Genomic DNA, 14337 nt, shown 5'->3' on the forward strand with positions numbered 1-14337 from the left:
TCTGCCTCATGTGGGTCACCGGGAGATAGATGTCTCGGGTGGATGGAGGGGCTGGTGGGGGGGTACAGAGTGAATCCCCCCGAAAAACCCTCTGCTCTTTGCAAGCTCGAATTTCCCCAAACGATGGGCGAGAGTGAACACACACACAGAAAAAAAAAAAGAAAAAAAAAACAAAATAAACCCAAACCCGGTCCGACCATTGAGCAGGAGAGGGAACTGACTCCCAGCAGAGCTAACTTAACTTTCCTGCAGGCTCGACCCGAGCGCCCGGGTCCGCAGCTGCCAGGTGAAGCAGCACCGGCCGCCCCGCAGCTTTTGCGGTTTCCCGGGGACTCCCCCCCGGCAGGGCCAGGGCAGGGGCTTCCCTCTGCGGGAGGCCAGCACGGGAATTCAGGACATGGCACCGTCTGTTGCAGGAAAAGTCCTCGATCCTATAGAAAATAGCGACGACCCTCTCCGCTGCCCAGTAAAACGCTTCGGGAAACGAAAAGCAAACGTGCCTCGGCGGGATGGCAGGATCGGGCCCTCTAGGAGCACGTTCAAAAGGAATAGTGAACAAAACCGAATGACTGAATGAGAAACTAAAAGTACGCCGGTAGTAACAAAAAGTGCCCAACAGAACTGGGGGTAAATAATAGTGTGGTTTTCTATTTTTCCTTAGAAACAAAGCTTTTGAAGAAATGTTTTAGTTTGCTCCCCACCCCCACCCCCCCTCCCTCCCCGTACGGACAGTGGTGCGCTCAGTCCAGAGGAAAGTTTAGGAAAGTTTGTAACTGCAGCCGTGATCCCTCCCGCCGGGGATTCCCTCTGCCACCTCGGGGCCTCTCCGGCCCCCGCCGCTGCCGGGGGCTCCGGTGCGGGACCTGCCGGGGGCTCCGGTGCGGGACCTGCCGGTACCCGGGCAAGGCGGCAGCTCCGCGCCTTCTTGCCGGTTGCAGAAGAAAAACCCGAGCGGCACTGATGAGGAACACTAATTGGGGGTCGGGGGACGAGTGGGGGGAGACGGAGGGAAGAGCGAGGAGACCAGACCCGGTGAGCTAAGGCAGTTCCACGGCGGAGGGCGGCGGATGGTGCGCACCCCCGGGGTCCACCCGTGTCCCATTCCCCCCCACCACTCGGGGCAGTTAACGTCCCGCCCAGGTGCAGAGTTGGGGGTTTATGTCGTGGACTGTGAGTTTCTGGTTTGGGATGCATCGTCTTCCACCAAGAAAAAATAAGCACCAGGTGCAAGAGCTTCCCCCGCACGTTCTTCCCACGCAAACGCAACCTCGGCCCCGTCGGTGGAGGCTGGGACACTTTTTCTCTCGCGTACGAGACGACGAGCGGTTTCCCGTGGGATGGCGGGAGCTCGGACACCTGCAGCCCCCGGCTGGCCTGCAGCTCTGCCTCTGGTTTAGTTTCTTTTCTTTTTATTTTTTGAGCTTGACGAGTTTTCATCCAGGGAGAGCCTTCGTGGCAGACACGGGCTTTTACGGAGGAGGTATGCTCAGAAACACGCGGTTTCACGGGCTGCTCGGGTAGCCGGTGCTGGGCAAAACCAGTTTATCTGCGAGTTCAGCACCCGGCTGCTGGGAACGGGCCGTAACTCCCCGGTGTGCGGTACCGCCGGGCACCCCGAGCCGTTCCGAGCCCACGGGAACCCCCACGGGACGGTCCCTTTCGGGACGGAGCCCGGCAGGTCAACCAATCGGCCGGGAAGGCAAGGCAAGTTTCAAAACGCCTTTCGCCCAATCTCGCACCACGGCACGAGTGCGTGAAGTCGCCTTACGTGGCGTGTAGCAAGCCACGATTTCGAACGAGGTGTGAAAAGAAGCGCAGGGGCTGAATCCACGGGTCGGAAGCCGTGACGGCGGCTTCCCCGCAAGTTAACAGTTTTTTAGACCTGCAGCTGCTCCCTTTGGGGGGGTATTTAAAACCCAGGGCTGAAAATAGGCGCTGTGCCAACAGGAGGATTTAAAGTGCGTGTGCGTGGACGGGTGCGCACACACACGCGTGGGTGCGTGCGTCCACGCTCGGCGCCTTTCCCCCTAAATCCCCCCCCGAAAGCCCTTATGGACTTAACACAGATATCTGTCAGGCGGCCCTAAGGCTCCTTGCGGCTTTTCCCCGCCGTCGGCCAGCCCGGGTCTCCCACGGGCCGCTGCCTCCGCGCCCCGGGGCGGCCGCCCGGGTCCTGCCCAAAGCCGCTGCCGCCGCCGGCGGGGCCGCGGGGCGCGGGCGGGCGGGGGGTTGAGCGGCGGCCGGCAGGGGGCGCTGCCGCCCCGCGGATGCGCGCCCGCGGCTGCCGCCACCGCGCCCCGCGGAGCGGGCGGGGAGCGGGCGGGGACCGGGAAAGGACCGGGAAAGGACCGGGAAAAAGGACCGGGAAAAAGGACCGGGCAGGGGCCAAGCAGGGTGCCGGGCAGGAGACGGTGTGCGGGGACGAGCCACCGGGCCGAGCGGTCCGTCCCGGGGCAGTGCGCTGTCGTTACCGCGCTGCTCACTGCGCCCCGCACGCAGCTCCCGTATTTTCTCCCTCTTCCTCCGCACATGTTGATATTTAAAATGAGCCGGAGTCTGGCACGGATGGGTGCAGATTACGGCTTCGTGTGTAAAGCCGGGGATTTGCTCTTTTTTTTTTTTTTTTTTTTTTTTTTTCCCCCTGATGTCCCGCGTTATTAACGTCATTTCGGAACCGCAAGCCCGACCTTCCCGAGACGAAAATAGATGTGCGAAACAAAGCCGGGGCTGCCCGCCGCCGCCGAGCGCCGGGCCGGGCTTGTGCAGCGCCGAGCGCAGGCAGCCGGGCGCCCAGGTGGGGGGTTTCTGGAGCGAGGGCGGGAGGATGCTCTGAATTAGCGTCCAAAAGAAAAAAAAAAAAACTAAAAGCGACGGTCCCGGATTGCTGTTTCCCGGGGCCGGCGGGAGGGAGCCCGGGCAAGCGAGGCCGTTTCCCGGTCCCCCACGGCCGCTGCAGCCCCCGCCCGCCGGTGAGACGGGCCCCCGGTGGCACCAGCGCTGGCCCGGCTTTGCAGGACCGAAATAAGGGTGTGAGGATTTCAGGGCTGGTCTCCTCGGCGGGGAGACCCGTGGAAAGCACCCCGTGTGTCCGCCCCACTCGGGAGCCCCGGCTGCGAGGCCCTGTTCACGCGGGGCTCCGGGTGCTCGGGGGGGGAGCCAGGGTGGGTAGCGATACACCCTCGGACGAAATCCACCTGCTCGGCGGAGGACCCCCGGGGGGGTAGGAGCCCGGGCTCTCCCGGAGCCCCGGAGCCCGTCCCGGCTCGGCTCCGTGCCGGGCTGCGCTTCGCGGCCCGGGCTGCCGTCGCTCCCGCCACGTATTGCGCTTTTGTGAAGGGCTCGCAGCAGCACGCTGAGAGATACTGAGTGGGATTTAGGACGTCCCGAAACGAATTAAATTAGGTATTTCACCCGCTCCTTTTACTGACGCGGCCCCCCGCCAGACACGACCTGCCTGGGCCACCTCTGCTCCCCGCTGTGGGCACGGATCCCTGGGGCCGGAGAGGGAAGGGGGAGACGGATCCCGCCTGGAAAAGAAAGTTCAGGGGAGGCTGAAACTTCCCTCCCCGCCATCCCCCCCAGCCGCGAAAGTTCAGCCTGGATCAGCCCGTAAACAACCGTCTTACCCCGAGGTCTCCCGCATCTGAGGCCTTCCTCGCATTTTCTTCTTGGCTCGGCTTTTAAGAGATGAGTATTAGTTTGGAAATCCGAAGCTAGTGCCTTTGAGGCCAGCCATGTAATTTGACTGCGAATGTAGCGCACCCCTCCCTCCGAGAGAGGCTGCCTCTAAGTGCGCTTGGAGCAGATCGGGGATTGCTGGGAAGGGAGCCCCTGCCAGATTTTCTCCTTGTAGACGCCAAGAAGACAGCGAGAGCAGCCTGTCAAGACGCTGGGTAGGAAAAGTTCAAGAGAGGAGCTTCGGGAGATGCTCCCGGGGCAGCCCGAGCTGGAAGGCAGCGGCCCCGGCCGGGGGAACACGGACACCACGGGCCGTGGGCTGCGCGGGAGGTGCCCACGAGAAACGGCCGCGGCGACCAGCGGGAAAGTGATACAGAAATGTAGGGGGAAGCGGAAAATCCTGGGAAATCTCATCCCGAGTCCCCCTGGGTTTTGTTCTGCCTGTCCCCGGCCTGTTTTCTCTCCGAGTAAACCCAGAGAGAGCTGGTGCTCCCCAGGCTCTACTTGCGGTTTCTCCGCTTGTATGTATCCACGCACGCACACGCACACATATATATATACACACATACAGATAGATACGTATATGTATGCATGTAGCACAGCGAGCGAGCAGGGCTCGGTGCGGAGCGGGGACCTCCAGGTTGCTGCGGCCGAGATCACCCGCTTTCCCGGGCGAAATCGGATTTGGCAGGGGAGAGCTCCCCGCTGCAGCTGCAGCCTCCTCCGCTGAGCTCCAGAGCATCGGGACCCCCCGCTTCGGGAAGGGATTTTAGGCTAGAGGCTATTTCCCCGGCGGGAAAGAGGGTCGAGGGAAAATTAGCGAGCGTTTTGGAGGGTTATCCCTGCTCTGCGTGGGTGACGGGTTTTTCACACGGATATAATTCCTCCCTCCCCAACTGCTAAATTACTTGGTGCAGTTTTCAAGGAAGCCCTGTGATTATGTCAGGATGTCTGGAGGAGAAAAAAAAAAAAAAGGAAAAAAAGGGGGAAAAAAGGAGTTGAAGTTTTTCCAATTCAGATTCATTCTGCAGTCCCGGAGAAGTGTAAATACACAGATGCAGAGCACGGCTTTTCCTAGGTGAAGGAGAAGTTTCTCTTTTTTCCCTTTTCAGTGCTCAGGAAGCAAGAGCCCAGTCGAAATCAGTACGTCAAGCACCCGGCGTATTTAGGGCACTTTCCCAGCCTCGCTCGGGTCAATAATCCCAGATCTCCGCGAGAAGAGCGTTGAGGGGGGAAAAGTTGCACGGAAAAGGGGCGAGAGGACTTAAAAAGTTAAAATACTAGAGATTCACGGGGGACACGAGTGGGGTTGGAGGCAAATCCGTCTCTCCCCTCCGCAGCAAGCCCGGCTCAGCGGGGCCGGAGCCCTGCGCCCGTGTCTGCCGGGGTGTCTGCGGGCAGGAGAGGTTTTCCCAAACGTGTGAGACCTGGGAGGATGGCACCTCGCTGCAAAATCTGTCAGAAGACGAGTTACGCCGTCCAAACATCTCTCTCACTTTGTCTCTGCAATCGTCTGCACGTGTGGCTACGGATGGCTTCTACGTACAGCCGCCCAACGCCTGGAGAACAGATTTCCATTTCGGAAGGAAAGTGAACTTCTCCCTCCCCAAAGCGCACACAGCGCGGGGGACACAAAAGCAACCGCGTCCCCGAACAAAGGCGCACAAACACGGGCATCCTTGCGTGCCCGGCACTGGTTTGTCACCCGTATTTAGTCCGGCGTTTTGGTATCGCGTTCAAAATATCGGCTAGCTGCAAACAGGCGCTTTTGGGAGAGAGCGGGGAAGGCGAAGAGAGTTCAGCTCGCCCTTTACTGGAAAGAAGCGAGGACCGTTTAGACAGCGATTTTTTTTAGCACGTTTTAATGCAGCGGAGTAACGGACTCTTTGTGTGTAAAGTGGAAAGAAAATAGAAAACAAAGTCCGGGAACGAAGGAAAGAGACGCTAGACTGGTTTTAAGACTCCCCCCATCCCTTGGTTCAACAGAAACATTAATTTACATTAGCAATTCCGCATCTTTAAGATAAATTACACAGCGGCGTAATAGATTTAAAGTACGCCAGATTTTTTATCATTAATTGTAAATGTGCAAAATACCTGCTGGTACTTCACTTTAGAAGAATGTAATTGGCAAAAATGGGAGGCTGATGAATAGATAATAGATCCTTAACTACCAATAAACAGTAAGCACCAGCCAAGAGTATTAGGATGTGATCATAATTATTCTGCAGCCCCAGCCAATGGGAGGAGGAGAACTCAGCCCTAAAATCATCCCCGGACCCAAAGGTAATCGCGAAAATACGGACAAGGCTGGAACCGGAGACTTTGCTCCCCTGTCCCGTCTGCGAGAGCCCGGCGTGTCCCAGCTTTGCATAATGCAGCTGCCCTCCGCTTTGTTTTCCGCGCCGCGCGGTGCGGGGAGTGCGAAGGAGCGAAGGGGGGAATAAATAAGTTCCGAGGAGGAGGAGGAGGAGGAGGGCGACCCGTTCTCTCACCGGCACGAAACCTTTCCCAAGCGGGGCATCTCTCCCGGACGCCCCGGGGCTGATCAAGGTAACCTCGCCGGGCTGAGAGCACCCGAGAGGTGGCAGGGAGAGGGGGTGTCACGCTGGCGGAGGGGCCCTAACTCTCCCCCCCCTCACCCCACACCCCCCCCAGAAGAGATGCGGCCCCCCCCGCCCCACGCACCCCCTCTGAGCTCCCCCCCCCCCCCCCCAAGGTCCCGTCCCGTCCCCCTACCTTGGTCGCCGGGCGGCGGCAGGGGAGGGAGGGCAGCGCGGCGGCGGAGCGGAGGGGAGCGGAGGGGAGCGGAGGGGAGCGGAGGGGAGCGGGGGCGGCGGCGGGGCTCCGCGCTCCCCCCCGCGCTGGCGGGCGCGCTCCCGCCGCACTCCGATCCGCGCCGCGCCGCGGCTCCATCCCTCCCGATGGCGCTGCCCGGCGCTCGCCTCCCCTCTGACGCACTTTAAAGAGTCTCCCCCTTCAACCTCAAGGCGAGTAATAGCGACCAATCATCAAGCCATTTACCAGGCTTCAGAGGAAGCTGTTTATGTGATCCCAGCACTAATTAGGCTCATGAACTAACAAATCGTTTGCACAACTTGTGAAGGGGCCGATCACATCCATGGATTGTCTTTGGACTTAGGGAGGGAGGGGGGGGGGGGCGACCGCCTTTTCCTTGCAGGAGGGAAACTTCTCCCAGCAACTTTTTTTTTTTTTTTTGGTGTGTGTGTGTGTGCGTGCGTGGTGCGTGTGTGTGTCTCCCTTTTGGGTACCGCTGGCTGCCGCTGCCTCCTTTTCCTCCAGCCCCTGTCTATTTATGTGTGTATCTATCCCTCCTCAAGTCACTCCCTGCTGCAAACTTCCCCGGATCGTCTCCCGCGCACCAGAGAGAGCCAGGCAGAGATTTGGTCGGGGACTCTCGCCGCGGCAGCATGTTTCAGCCCACACCCAAGCGGTGTTTCACCATCGAGTCGCTGGTGGCCAAAGACAGCCCCTTGCCCGCGTCTCGCTCCGAGGATCCTATCCGGCCGGCGGCGCTCAGCTATGCCAATTCCAGCCCGATGAACCCTTTTCTCAACGGCTTCCACTCCACTGGCAGGGGGGTCTACTCCAACCCGGACTTGGTCTTTGCGGAGGCCGTCTCCCACCCGCCTAACCCGGCCGTGCCGGTCCATCCCGTGCCCCCTCCCCACGCCCTGGCCGCCCACCCGCTGCCCGCTTCGCACTCCACGCACCCGCTCTTCGCCTCGCAGCAAAGGGACCCCTCCACCTTCTACCCCTGGCTAATACACCGCTACCGGTATCTGGGCCACAGGTTCCAAGGTACGTGCAACTTTTCTTCTCCCTCCCATCCGCCCCTCCATCCTCCGGCGGCCCCCGGCCGGTCCCCGCGGCGCGGATGCGGGGGGGACGGCGGGTGGGCGGGCGGCCGCTGCCCGGAGCCGCGGGCTCGGCTGGGCCGAGGGGCTTTTGTGCCCTGCCTCCCCCCCCCGCCAAACTTGAGGAGCTGTCAGAGGAGCCGAGGGGCTCGGGCTTGGTTTTGCTTCGCTGCTTTTCCCGGTTTGTTTTGCTTTCCCTGCCAGGAGGGGGGCAGGCGGGAAGGCAAGGCCGGCTGGGACTTCTTGCCGCTTTCTCGCCCCGATTAAAAGCGGGGGGGGGGGGGGGAAGGTGGATATTTTTTTGTGGGCCGGTGGGTTAAAAGCGACGGAGGAGCCTCCGAAGGAAGCCGCCCCGCAGAGAGGGGAACCGCGGTTTAGGTTCCCCCGGGAAAGCTGCCGGGGCCGAGGGGAACCACCGCCGCCGCCCCAAATCCGCTCCCCCTGTTAACGGGGACGGGGACGGGCCGAAACGAACCCCAGAGAAAGGAGAAGGGAAAAAAAACCCCAAAATAATCCTAGCGCCGGAGCAGAGCGGGGAGAGGGGGCTGCGGAGGAGAGCCGGGGCTGGGGGCAGAGAGGGCGATTCCGTCCGTACGGGCAGGGAAGGGCTCCCAGCTGCCAAGAGATTAATAACCGGCTGGAGGAAAATAACCAAATCCAATGGCGCACAATCAATAAAATCCCCCTTGTTTAACCCTTTGCAACCGGCAGCGTCTTCTCCGAAGGGTGAGACGATTTCTCCCCTAATGGGTCCAGCTCCTGCCTCTTTCGTTATACACACACAGAGACACACGAAAAAAAAAAAAAATCAGCCTCCGCTCGGAGGGATCCATCTACCTTTTTTTTTTTCTTCCTTCGGTATTTTTATTTATTAATTCCGAACGAAAACAAACCACCTGCAGTATTCATTTCCCGGGCCTTCTGCAGCCGAGCCGTTGCACCCGGGTTGGAAAAGGAGTCGCTCTCTCCGAAGCCAGGCGGACAGAGATACAAAATGGATTATTACCCTCTCAGAATAAAATTACAGGTTTCGCTCACCAAATTATTTGTCGCAGTCATCAGGCGATTGGTAAAGAGCGGTAGATGAAAGGCGGAAATGTCCTGGTGTTGAGCCACAGCCTGATTTCAAACACACCCTCCTCCTGCAACGATTTTTAACGCACTTACGGAGACAGACCCTCGGTGGCTTCCCCACCTTGGAAGGACCGACCCGGAGAAGCGGCACAGGGCCAAGACGGAGGGAGAGACCCACCAAAAAGCCCCGGCTGACACCCCCTCACCCCCCCTCGCAGGCCGGCTTGGGATGCGCCCTCCCCGAAGTTTGTTTCTTTATTTCCCCACCGGTTCCCTCCGCCGCCGGGGCAGCGGGGAGCACCCCGGCAAAACGAAGGGGAGCTGGGGGAGAAAGGCCCCAGCCGGAATTTTGGGCGAGGGAAGCGGGGAGAAGCCCGGGGGAGCCGAGCTGCCGGCTCCCGGAGAGCGGCGGCCGGCCGGGGAAAGGGGGGGTCGGCAGGGACCGCACCGAGAGCCGCTGCCCCGCTGGCCGCACCGGGAGGATGGAAATAACAAATAAACAAGGAAAGATGTGAGGCTGCCGGGGGGCGAGGGGAAGGGGGGCAGCTGCGGGATGAAGCCGCAGAGACCGCAGCCGGGCTCTGGCCAATTCTATTTTTTTTTTATTTTTCCTTGCCGTAGTGTTCCCCTGGTTGTGTTTTAGTTTTTTAATTTCTCCCCCTTCTCTCCTTCGCCTGCTCATTCCCTCCACCTACTTATGGAAGGAAAATTTAATACAAAAAAGGCGCTGAAAATAAAAAAGAAACTATACTCAGATTTCTCCTGCGGGTAATGGTGGGAGAGAAAAATTCTTGCTCTAAAAAGTCCTCTCGAGTACGTTTGGGGAAGGCGTTTTGCTAATCTCTGTTTTACCCTGTTGCCCAGGGAATGAAACCAGCCCGGAGAGCTTCCTATTGCACAACGCACTGGCCAGGAAACCCAAACGGATCCGTACAGCTTTCTCCCCATCCCAATTACTGAGACTGGAACATGCCTTTGAGAAGAACCATTATGTAGTAGGAGCAGAGAGAAAACAGCTGGCACACAGCCTCAGCCTCACGGAAACTCAGGTAAGGGGGAAGCAGGCAGCGGGCAACTGGGAAAGCGAAAGTACTGGGATCTCCTTGGGAAAAACCCACCCGGCCGGCCCGGAGATGCGAGGAAAAAATACGGTCAAATTCTGGGGGTATTTAGGCCTCCAGACCCGAGCCGGTGGAGCGGAGTGAGGGTTCCCCCCGCGTCTCCTGCGTGTTATAAAAGCTTCCCCCGTTGCTGAGAGCCGTGGCCGGGGGTGGCGGGGCCTCGGCCGGGCGTGGGGAGCCGCGGGGCTGGGGGCACGGGTGGGTTCTCCCCGGAGAGCCCCGGCCCCAGCGGGAAGGGGAGAGGCGAGATCTCCGATCTGCAAAAGAAAGGCGGCCCCGGTCATTCTGCTGCGGGACTGGTGTGAGCCTCGAGGAGTTGAATGTTGGGGGAAAAGCCCCCAAAACAAAAGGCGGAGGGGAGAACCCCCCCCGCCCTTTTGGAGCCTACGGCAGAAATACGGTTTCTCGGGTGATTTTTCACTCCTTTCTAGCCCCGCGTCCGGCAGCCGGGGTTATGAGGAGCCGGTTCGGGAAGGCATAAAGATGAAAAATAAAAGCAGAGAAATTATTAACTACAAGGAATCCCCCTCCCCCCCGTCGCCCCCCCCCCCCCCCCCCGCTGGCTGGCTGCGGGCCAGAACCGCACCGGAGACTATTTCGGTCGTCGATCTGGAGGGACCATTAGCGACGTTTCTGCTCCGGTTGTCCCGGGGAGAGGGTCTCGGTGGGTACCGAGGCCGGACACCCGTGGGGAGGGCGCGGAGGCGGCGGGGGACGGGGGTGGGAGCGGGTTCCCCCCCCCCCCCCGACGGCGGGGACCCACGGCCGGCGGGCCCGCTGCGAGGGCGTTTTTTTCACGCGGTTTTCTCTTCGCCGGAAGAAAGGCTGGGGTTTTGGGGGGGGTGTTTGTTGTTGTTGTTGTGTCGGGCTTTTGTTTTGTGCCCTTCCAGGAGACTGGTGGAGAGAGGGCTCCAGATGGGGATTGTCTCTGCTACAGTATGTGGCACTGTACTTTAAAAAAAAAAAAAAAAAAAAAAAAAAGCCAAAATACCCAGCCGCAGCCTAGTTCAAAGTTCCCAGTAAACACAGCGTTCTCTGGGAGGATTAAGTTGTAACACTTTTTTTTTTTTTTTCTTAACTCCTTTTCGTGGGGGAAGCAATAAAGAGGTTGGAGCTTTTGTTTTAAAATGTCTCCCTAACAAAACAATAAAAAGGGATCGCCACTTTTATGAGGTTCTCCGAACAAGGGACCGGTCACAGGCTTATTTCCACTGGAAAGCTGTATTTAAGGTGGTCTTTGTGCTGCTTGATTCCGAAGCTGGTTGGGGTCTTTTGTCCGGATGTCAAACCCCCAGTCCCCTACAAATGAGCTCCCTTTTGGGAGATCAGCGTGCAGAAATGAACCGTCCTCCCCTTCAATTAGCAAACTAAAAGCAAATTAAACTCACCCCTTGTTCCCCGCTCAGCTTTTTAATGGGGGACTTTTGGAGAATATGAAAATGCAGCAGAGATGTGTGTCCGGCCAGGCAGGTCTCTGTTCTGAAGAGGCAGCGAAGCGGGTTAAACCAGCTTATTAAAATGCTCCAGTTCCCTTTTCCCCCCCTTGCTGGGGCCTTTATCAGGCACTTTCAGACAGAACCAGAGTTTAAACTGCTTTAAAAAAAAAAAAATGTTTACCTTTGGCCGCTACAAGGAGTGCGGCCAGCCCTGGAGATAGCTCCCAGATCAATACTATCTGTAATTAAAGCACTGAAGTCAGCTGGCGGATGGCTAAGTCAGATTTATTCGGCGCTGAACAAATTCAGAGGGATATTTACGGTGGCACTTACAGGTTTCGCCTCGCTACGATCGCTCCTGGACGGCGCGTCCCGGGGACACGCTGCGGGGAGCGCCGGGCGGTTTTCTTTTCGTTTTTTTTTTTCCTTTCAATTTATTCGCTTTTCCAAGAGGAAAAGCTCTGGTCCCGCCGCCCCCCGGCCCCGTCCCGCCGCCCCCTCGAGGGCCGAGGCCCTCGCTCTGCTTGACCGGGCCGGGCCGGGTCCGGGGGTGCCGGTGGGGTCTGCTCGGCCCCGCCGCAGCCCCCGGGTCTCTTTTCCCGGTGTCGGGACACCTCGGCGGGCGCGGATAACGAGAGCCGCCCCGGTGGCTGCCCCGACGGCGGGACCGGCTTGCTGACAGCCCACCGCCACGCTTTGTTTTCCCCGCGTGGAGGAAAAGGGGGTGTGGGGGGGGGGGGTGCCGGGCATTGCGCGGGGCTAGTCGTGCGCGGAAAGTCCGCGTCCCTGCGCCAGGTGCGTCCCTGCCCGCTCCGCGCCCGGCTGCGGGGAGCGGAGCCGCGCACACCGCACCGGTGCGGCTGCCCAAATCCTGCACGCGTGGGTCCTCTGGAGGTGCCTGCTTGGCGTGGGCCGGCGTGTCTGTGACTTTCCCGGAGAGGGGTAGGTGGGACACACGGGCTCCGGCTCCGCTCGCCCCGCTCCGGGCTGGGTAGCGGTGCGGGCAGGGCACGGTGCGGGCAGGGCACCGGGCAGGCAGGGCATGGAGCAGGCAGGGCAGGGAGTAGGCAGGGCACGATGCAGGCAGGGCAAGGAGCAGGCAGAGCCCCTCGGCAGGGCAGCGGGCGGCGGAGAGCACCGGCGTCCGGGCAGGCGTCGGACTAACGGCCGGTGCCTTTCCTCCCGCAGGTAAAAGTATGGTTTCAGAACAGACGGACAAAGTTCAAGCGGCAAAAGTTGGAAGAGGAAGGTTCAGACTCACAACAGAAGAAAAAAGGGACACATCACATTAACCGGTGGAGAATCGCCACCAAACAAGCCAGTCCAGAGGAAATCGACGTCACGTCGGACGATTAAAAACTGGCACTTTTCGGACTTTTCAAAGCCAGGCACCCCACCAACAGAAAGTGTTAAAGGCTCACATCCCCCCCCCCCGACCCCCCCACCCCCCGGCGTGGCGGTGCGGGGAAGGGACACGGAGATCTTCATCAGAACTGCGATTCCCGTCTGGGAGGGCAGCTGGGAGCGAGCGAGGGCGAGACCGCGAGAGGGCCGAACTGTGGTACTGCCGGCACCGCTCTGGCAAGGGGGGATCTGTCAATCAAAGCCAAAACACCGGGACGAGGTGATTGACAGGTATTCCGTTTCTCACAGTCCACTTTTAAAAGCGTAACGTCAAAAAATTGAAAAAAAAAAATTGAAAAAAAATCTTAAAAAAAAGAAACACCCCCCCCCCAACCAAACCAGAAAAATTACCACCTTACAGGACATTTTGCACTTCACAGTTTTTTCCGTCTTTGAAAGAGAAATTTCCATAAGCAGCCAAAACCCACACCTGTTTCAGAAACTTGAATTGCATGTGTAAAGCCGTCTGGGCAAAAAAAAAAAAAAAAAAAAAAAAGGAAAAAAAAAAGAAAAAACGGAAAAAAATTACCCCGGTTCCTAAAGACAGAAATGAATTGTAATTTTTTTCCCTTTAAGACAGGTTCTGTGTGCTTTTTAATTTTATTTTACGAGAAATGTGCAGTCTGTAAACATTTTATGATAACTTCTGGCGTCAAAGTGTTTGTGAAAGCTAAATGAAGTAGCAGTAACAAAGCATAGTGTTCCTTCCGGATGGACAAACACGGTGGGGCAGGGGAGGGACGGGAGGGAAAGGTGGGGGGGGAGGGAGGTTGGGGCTGGTCATAACTTTTGCTGCCAAAAAAAAAAAATCAAATCAAATTACCCCCCCCCCCCAAATTGTATCCCCATTGCAAAACCGGATGATGATTATTTTTTAAGATTAATAAAGCGCAAACCCAGCGACCAGGTTCGGCGGTGGGGACACCTCCCAGGCTGGGAGGATCCAGAGAAAAGGGACTTAAAATCGCGGTTTGATTTTTTTTTTTTTAAATTTTTTTTTCTAATGGCCATTTCCATTGGGGCAATTTTCAAGCACTGACCTTATAATATTCCGAGATCATAGAGCTACTAAAAGAAGTGACAAATGTTTCCTTCATGTCTCCTATACCAGAATGTAAATATTTTTGTGTTTTGTGTTTAATTTGTTAGAATTCTAACACACTATATACTTCCAAGAAGTATGTCATTGTCAATATTTTGTCAATAAAGATTTATCAATATGCCCTAAATTTTTAAGCAATATATTTTCCCCTTCCCCCCAAATTTCTCGGAAACCCGTAGTTTCCCCCCCTCCCCTTATTTTTAGCTGCTGAGCCCCCGCGGTCGGAGCCTGCGCTCCCCCGGCCGCCCCGCGCATTCCTGCGGCCAGAGCCGCGTTTTCTTAATGAATTCGCTGGCTGCTTAATAGACCTCTAAAAATAAGCCGCAGAGACCCACTTGCTGTAAATAAATACCTTTTTTTTAAAAAAAAAAAAAAAAACAACAACAAACCCAACCCCTTCCCTGGTTAGAAACTGAAGCGCGAACCGGCTCTTAATGGGAGGGTGAAACTGGTCCGCAGCAGCCGCGCTCCGCTCAGAGGAAGAGGGCAAAAATATGTATTTTATTTAGCGGGAGAGGATTTTTTTTTTTCCCCTCGTCTTTTAAATTCCCTCTCCAGGTCGTTTTGCGGTGAGGAGCAGGTCCTGGGAGGCAGCGACCCAGCTGCCTCTCTCCCCGCCGCTCTAAGGGAGCGATCCTGGGCAC

General features: G+C 57.8%; 1 protein-coding gene and 1 long non-coding RNA gene across 13 annotated transcripts in view; one reads left to right on the plus strand and one right to left on the minus strand.

The window, feature by feature from the left end:
- The window catches only part of LOC138687789 (uncharacterized), a 35563-nt gene extending 29037 nt beyond the window's left edge, over positions 1-6526 (minus strand). For 6 of the 9 annotated variants that reach the window (XR_011326910.1, XR_011326904.1, XR_011326909.1 and 3 more), the window contains exon 1: positions 3627-4265. This is a non-coding gene — a long non-coding RNA (uncharacterized lncRNA). Of the gene's footprint in view, positions 1-3626; positions 4266-6417 lie in introns of those variants that run through there. The other 3 variants (XR_011326905.1, XR_011326907.1, XR_011326912.1) reach the window with 3 other exon arrangements.
- EMX2 (empty spiracles homeobox 2) lies at positions 1103-13820 on the plus strand. 4 transcript variants are annotated; one of them, XM_069797076.1, is made up of 4 exons: positions 4928-5964; positions 7020-7500; positions 9495-9679; positions 12376-13820. In XM_069797076.1, exons 2-4 carry the CDS (start codon positions 7110-7112, stop codon positions 12541-12543), a joined length of 744 nt encoding a protein of 247 aa, XP_069653177.1. In that variant the 5' UTR covers positions 4928-5964; positions 7020-7109; the 3' UTR covers positions 12544-13820. The 4 variants fall into 4 exon arrangements, with proteins under 4 accessions (XP_069653178.1, XP_069653177.1, XP_069653175.1 ...); XM_069797074.1 differs by lacking the exon at positions 4928-5964 and adding an exon at positions 5971-6231; XM_069797075.1 differs by lacking the exon at positions 4928-5964 and adding an exon at positions 6541-6668.
- The last annotated feature ends 517 nt before the right edge of the window (positions 13821-14337 follow it).

The sequence above is a fragment of the Haliaeetus albicilla genome, chromosome 11 (genome assembly GCF_947461875.1).
Source record: "Haliaeetus albicilla chromosome 11, bHalAlb1.1, whole genome shotgun sequence".
Classification (NCBI taxonomy): domain Eukaryota; kingdom Metazoa; phylum Chordata; class Aves; order Accipitriformes; family Accipitridae; genus Haliaeetus; species Haliaeetus albicilla.

Coding starts and splice junctions, on each gene's coding strand:
- EMX2 (XM_069797076.1), top strand. CDS start 7,110: ATGTTTCAGCCCACACCCAAGCGGTGTTTCACCATCGAGTCGCTGGTG. Junction 7,501..9,494: donor TCTGGGCCACAGGTTCCAAG/GTACGTGCAACT, acceptor CCTGTTGCCCAG/GGAATGAAACCAGCCCGGAG. Junction 9,680..12,375: donor TCAGCCTCACGGAAACTCAG/GTAAGGGGGAAG, acceptor TTCCTCCCGCAG/GTAAAAGTATGGTTTCAGAA.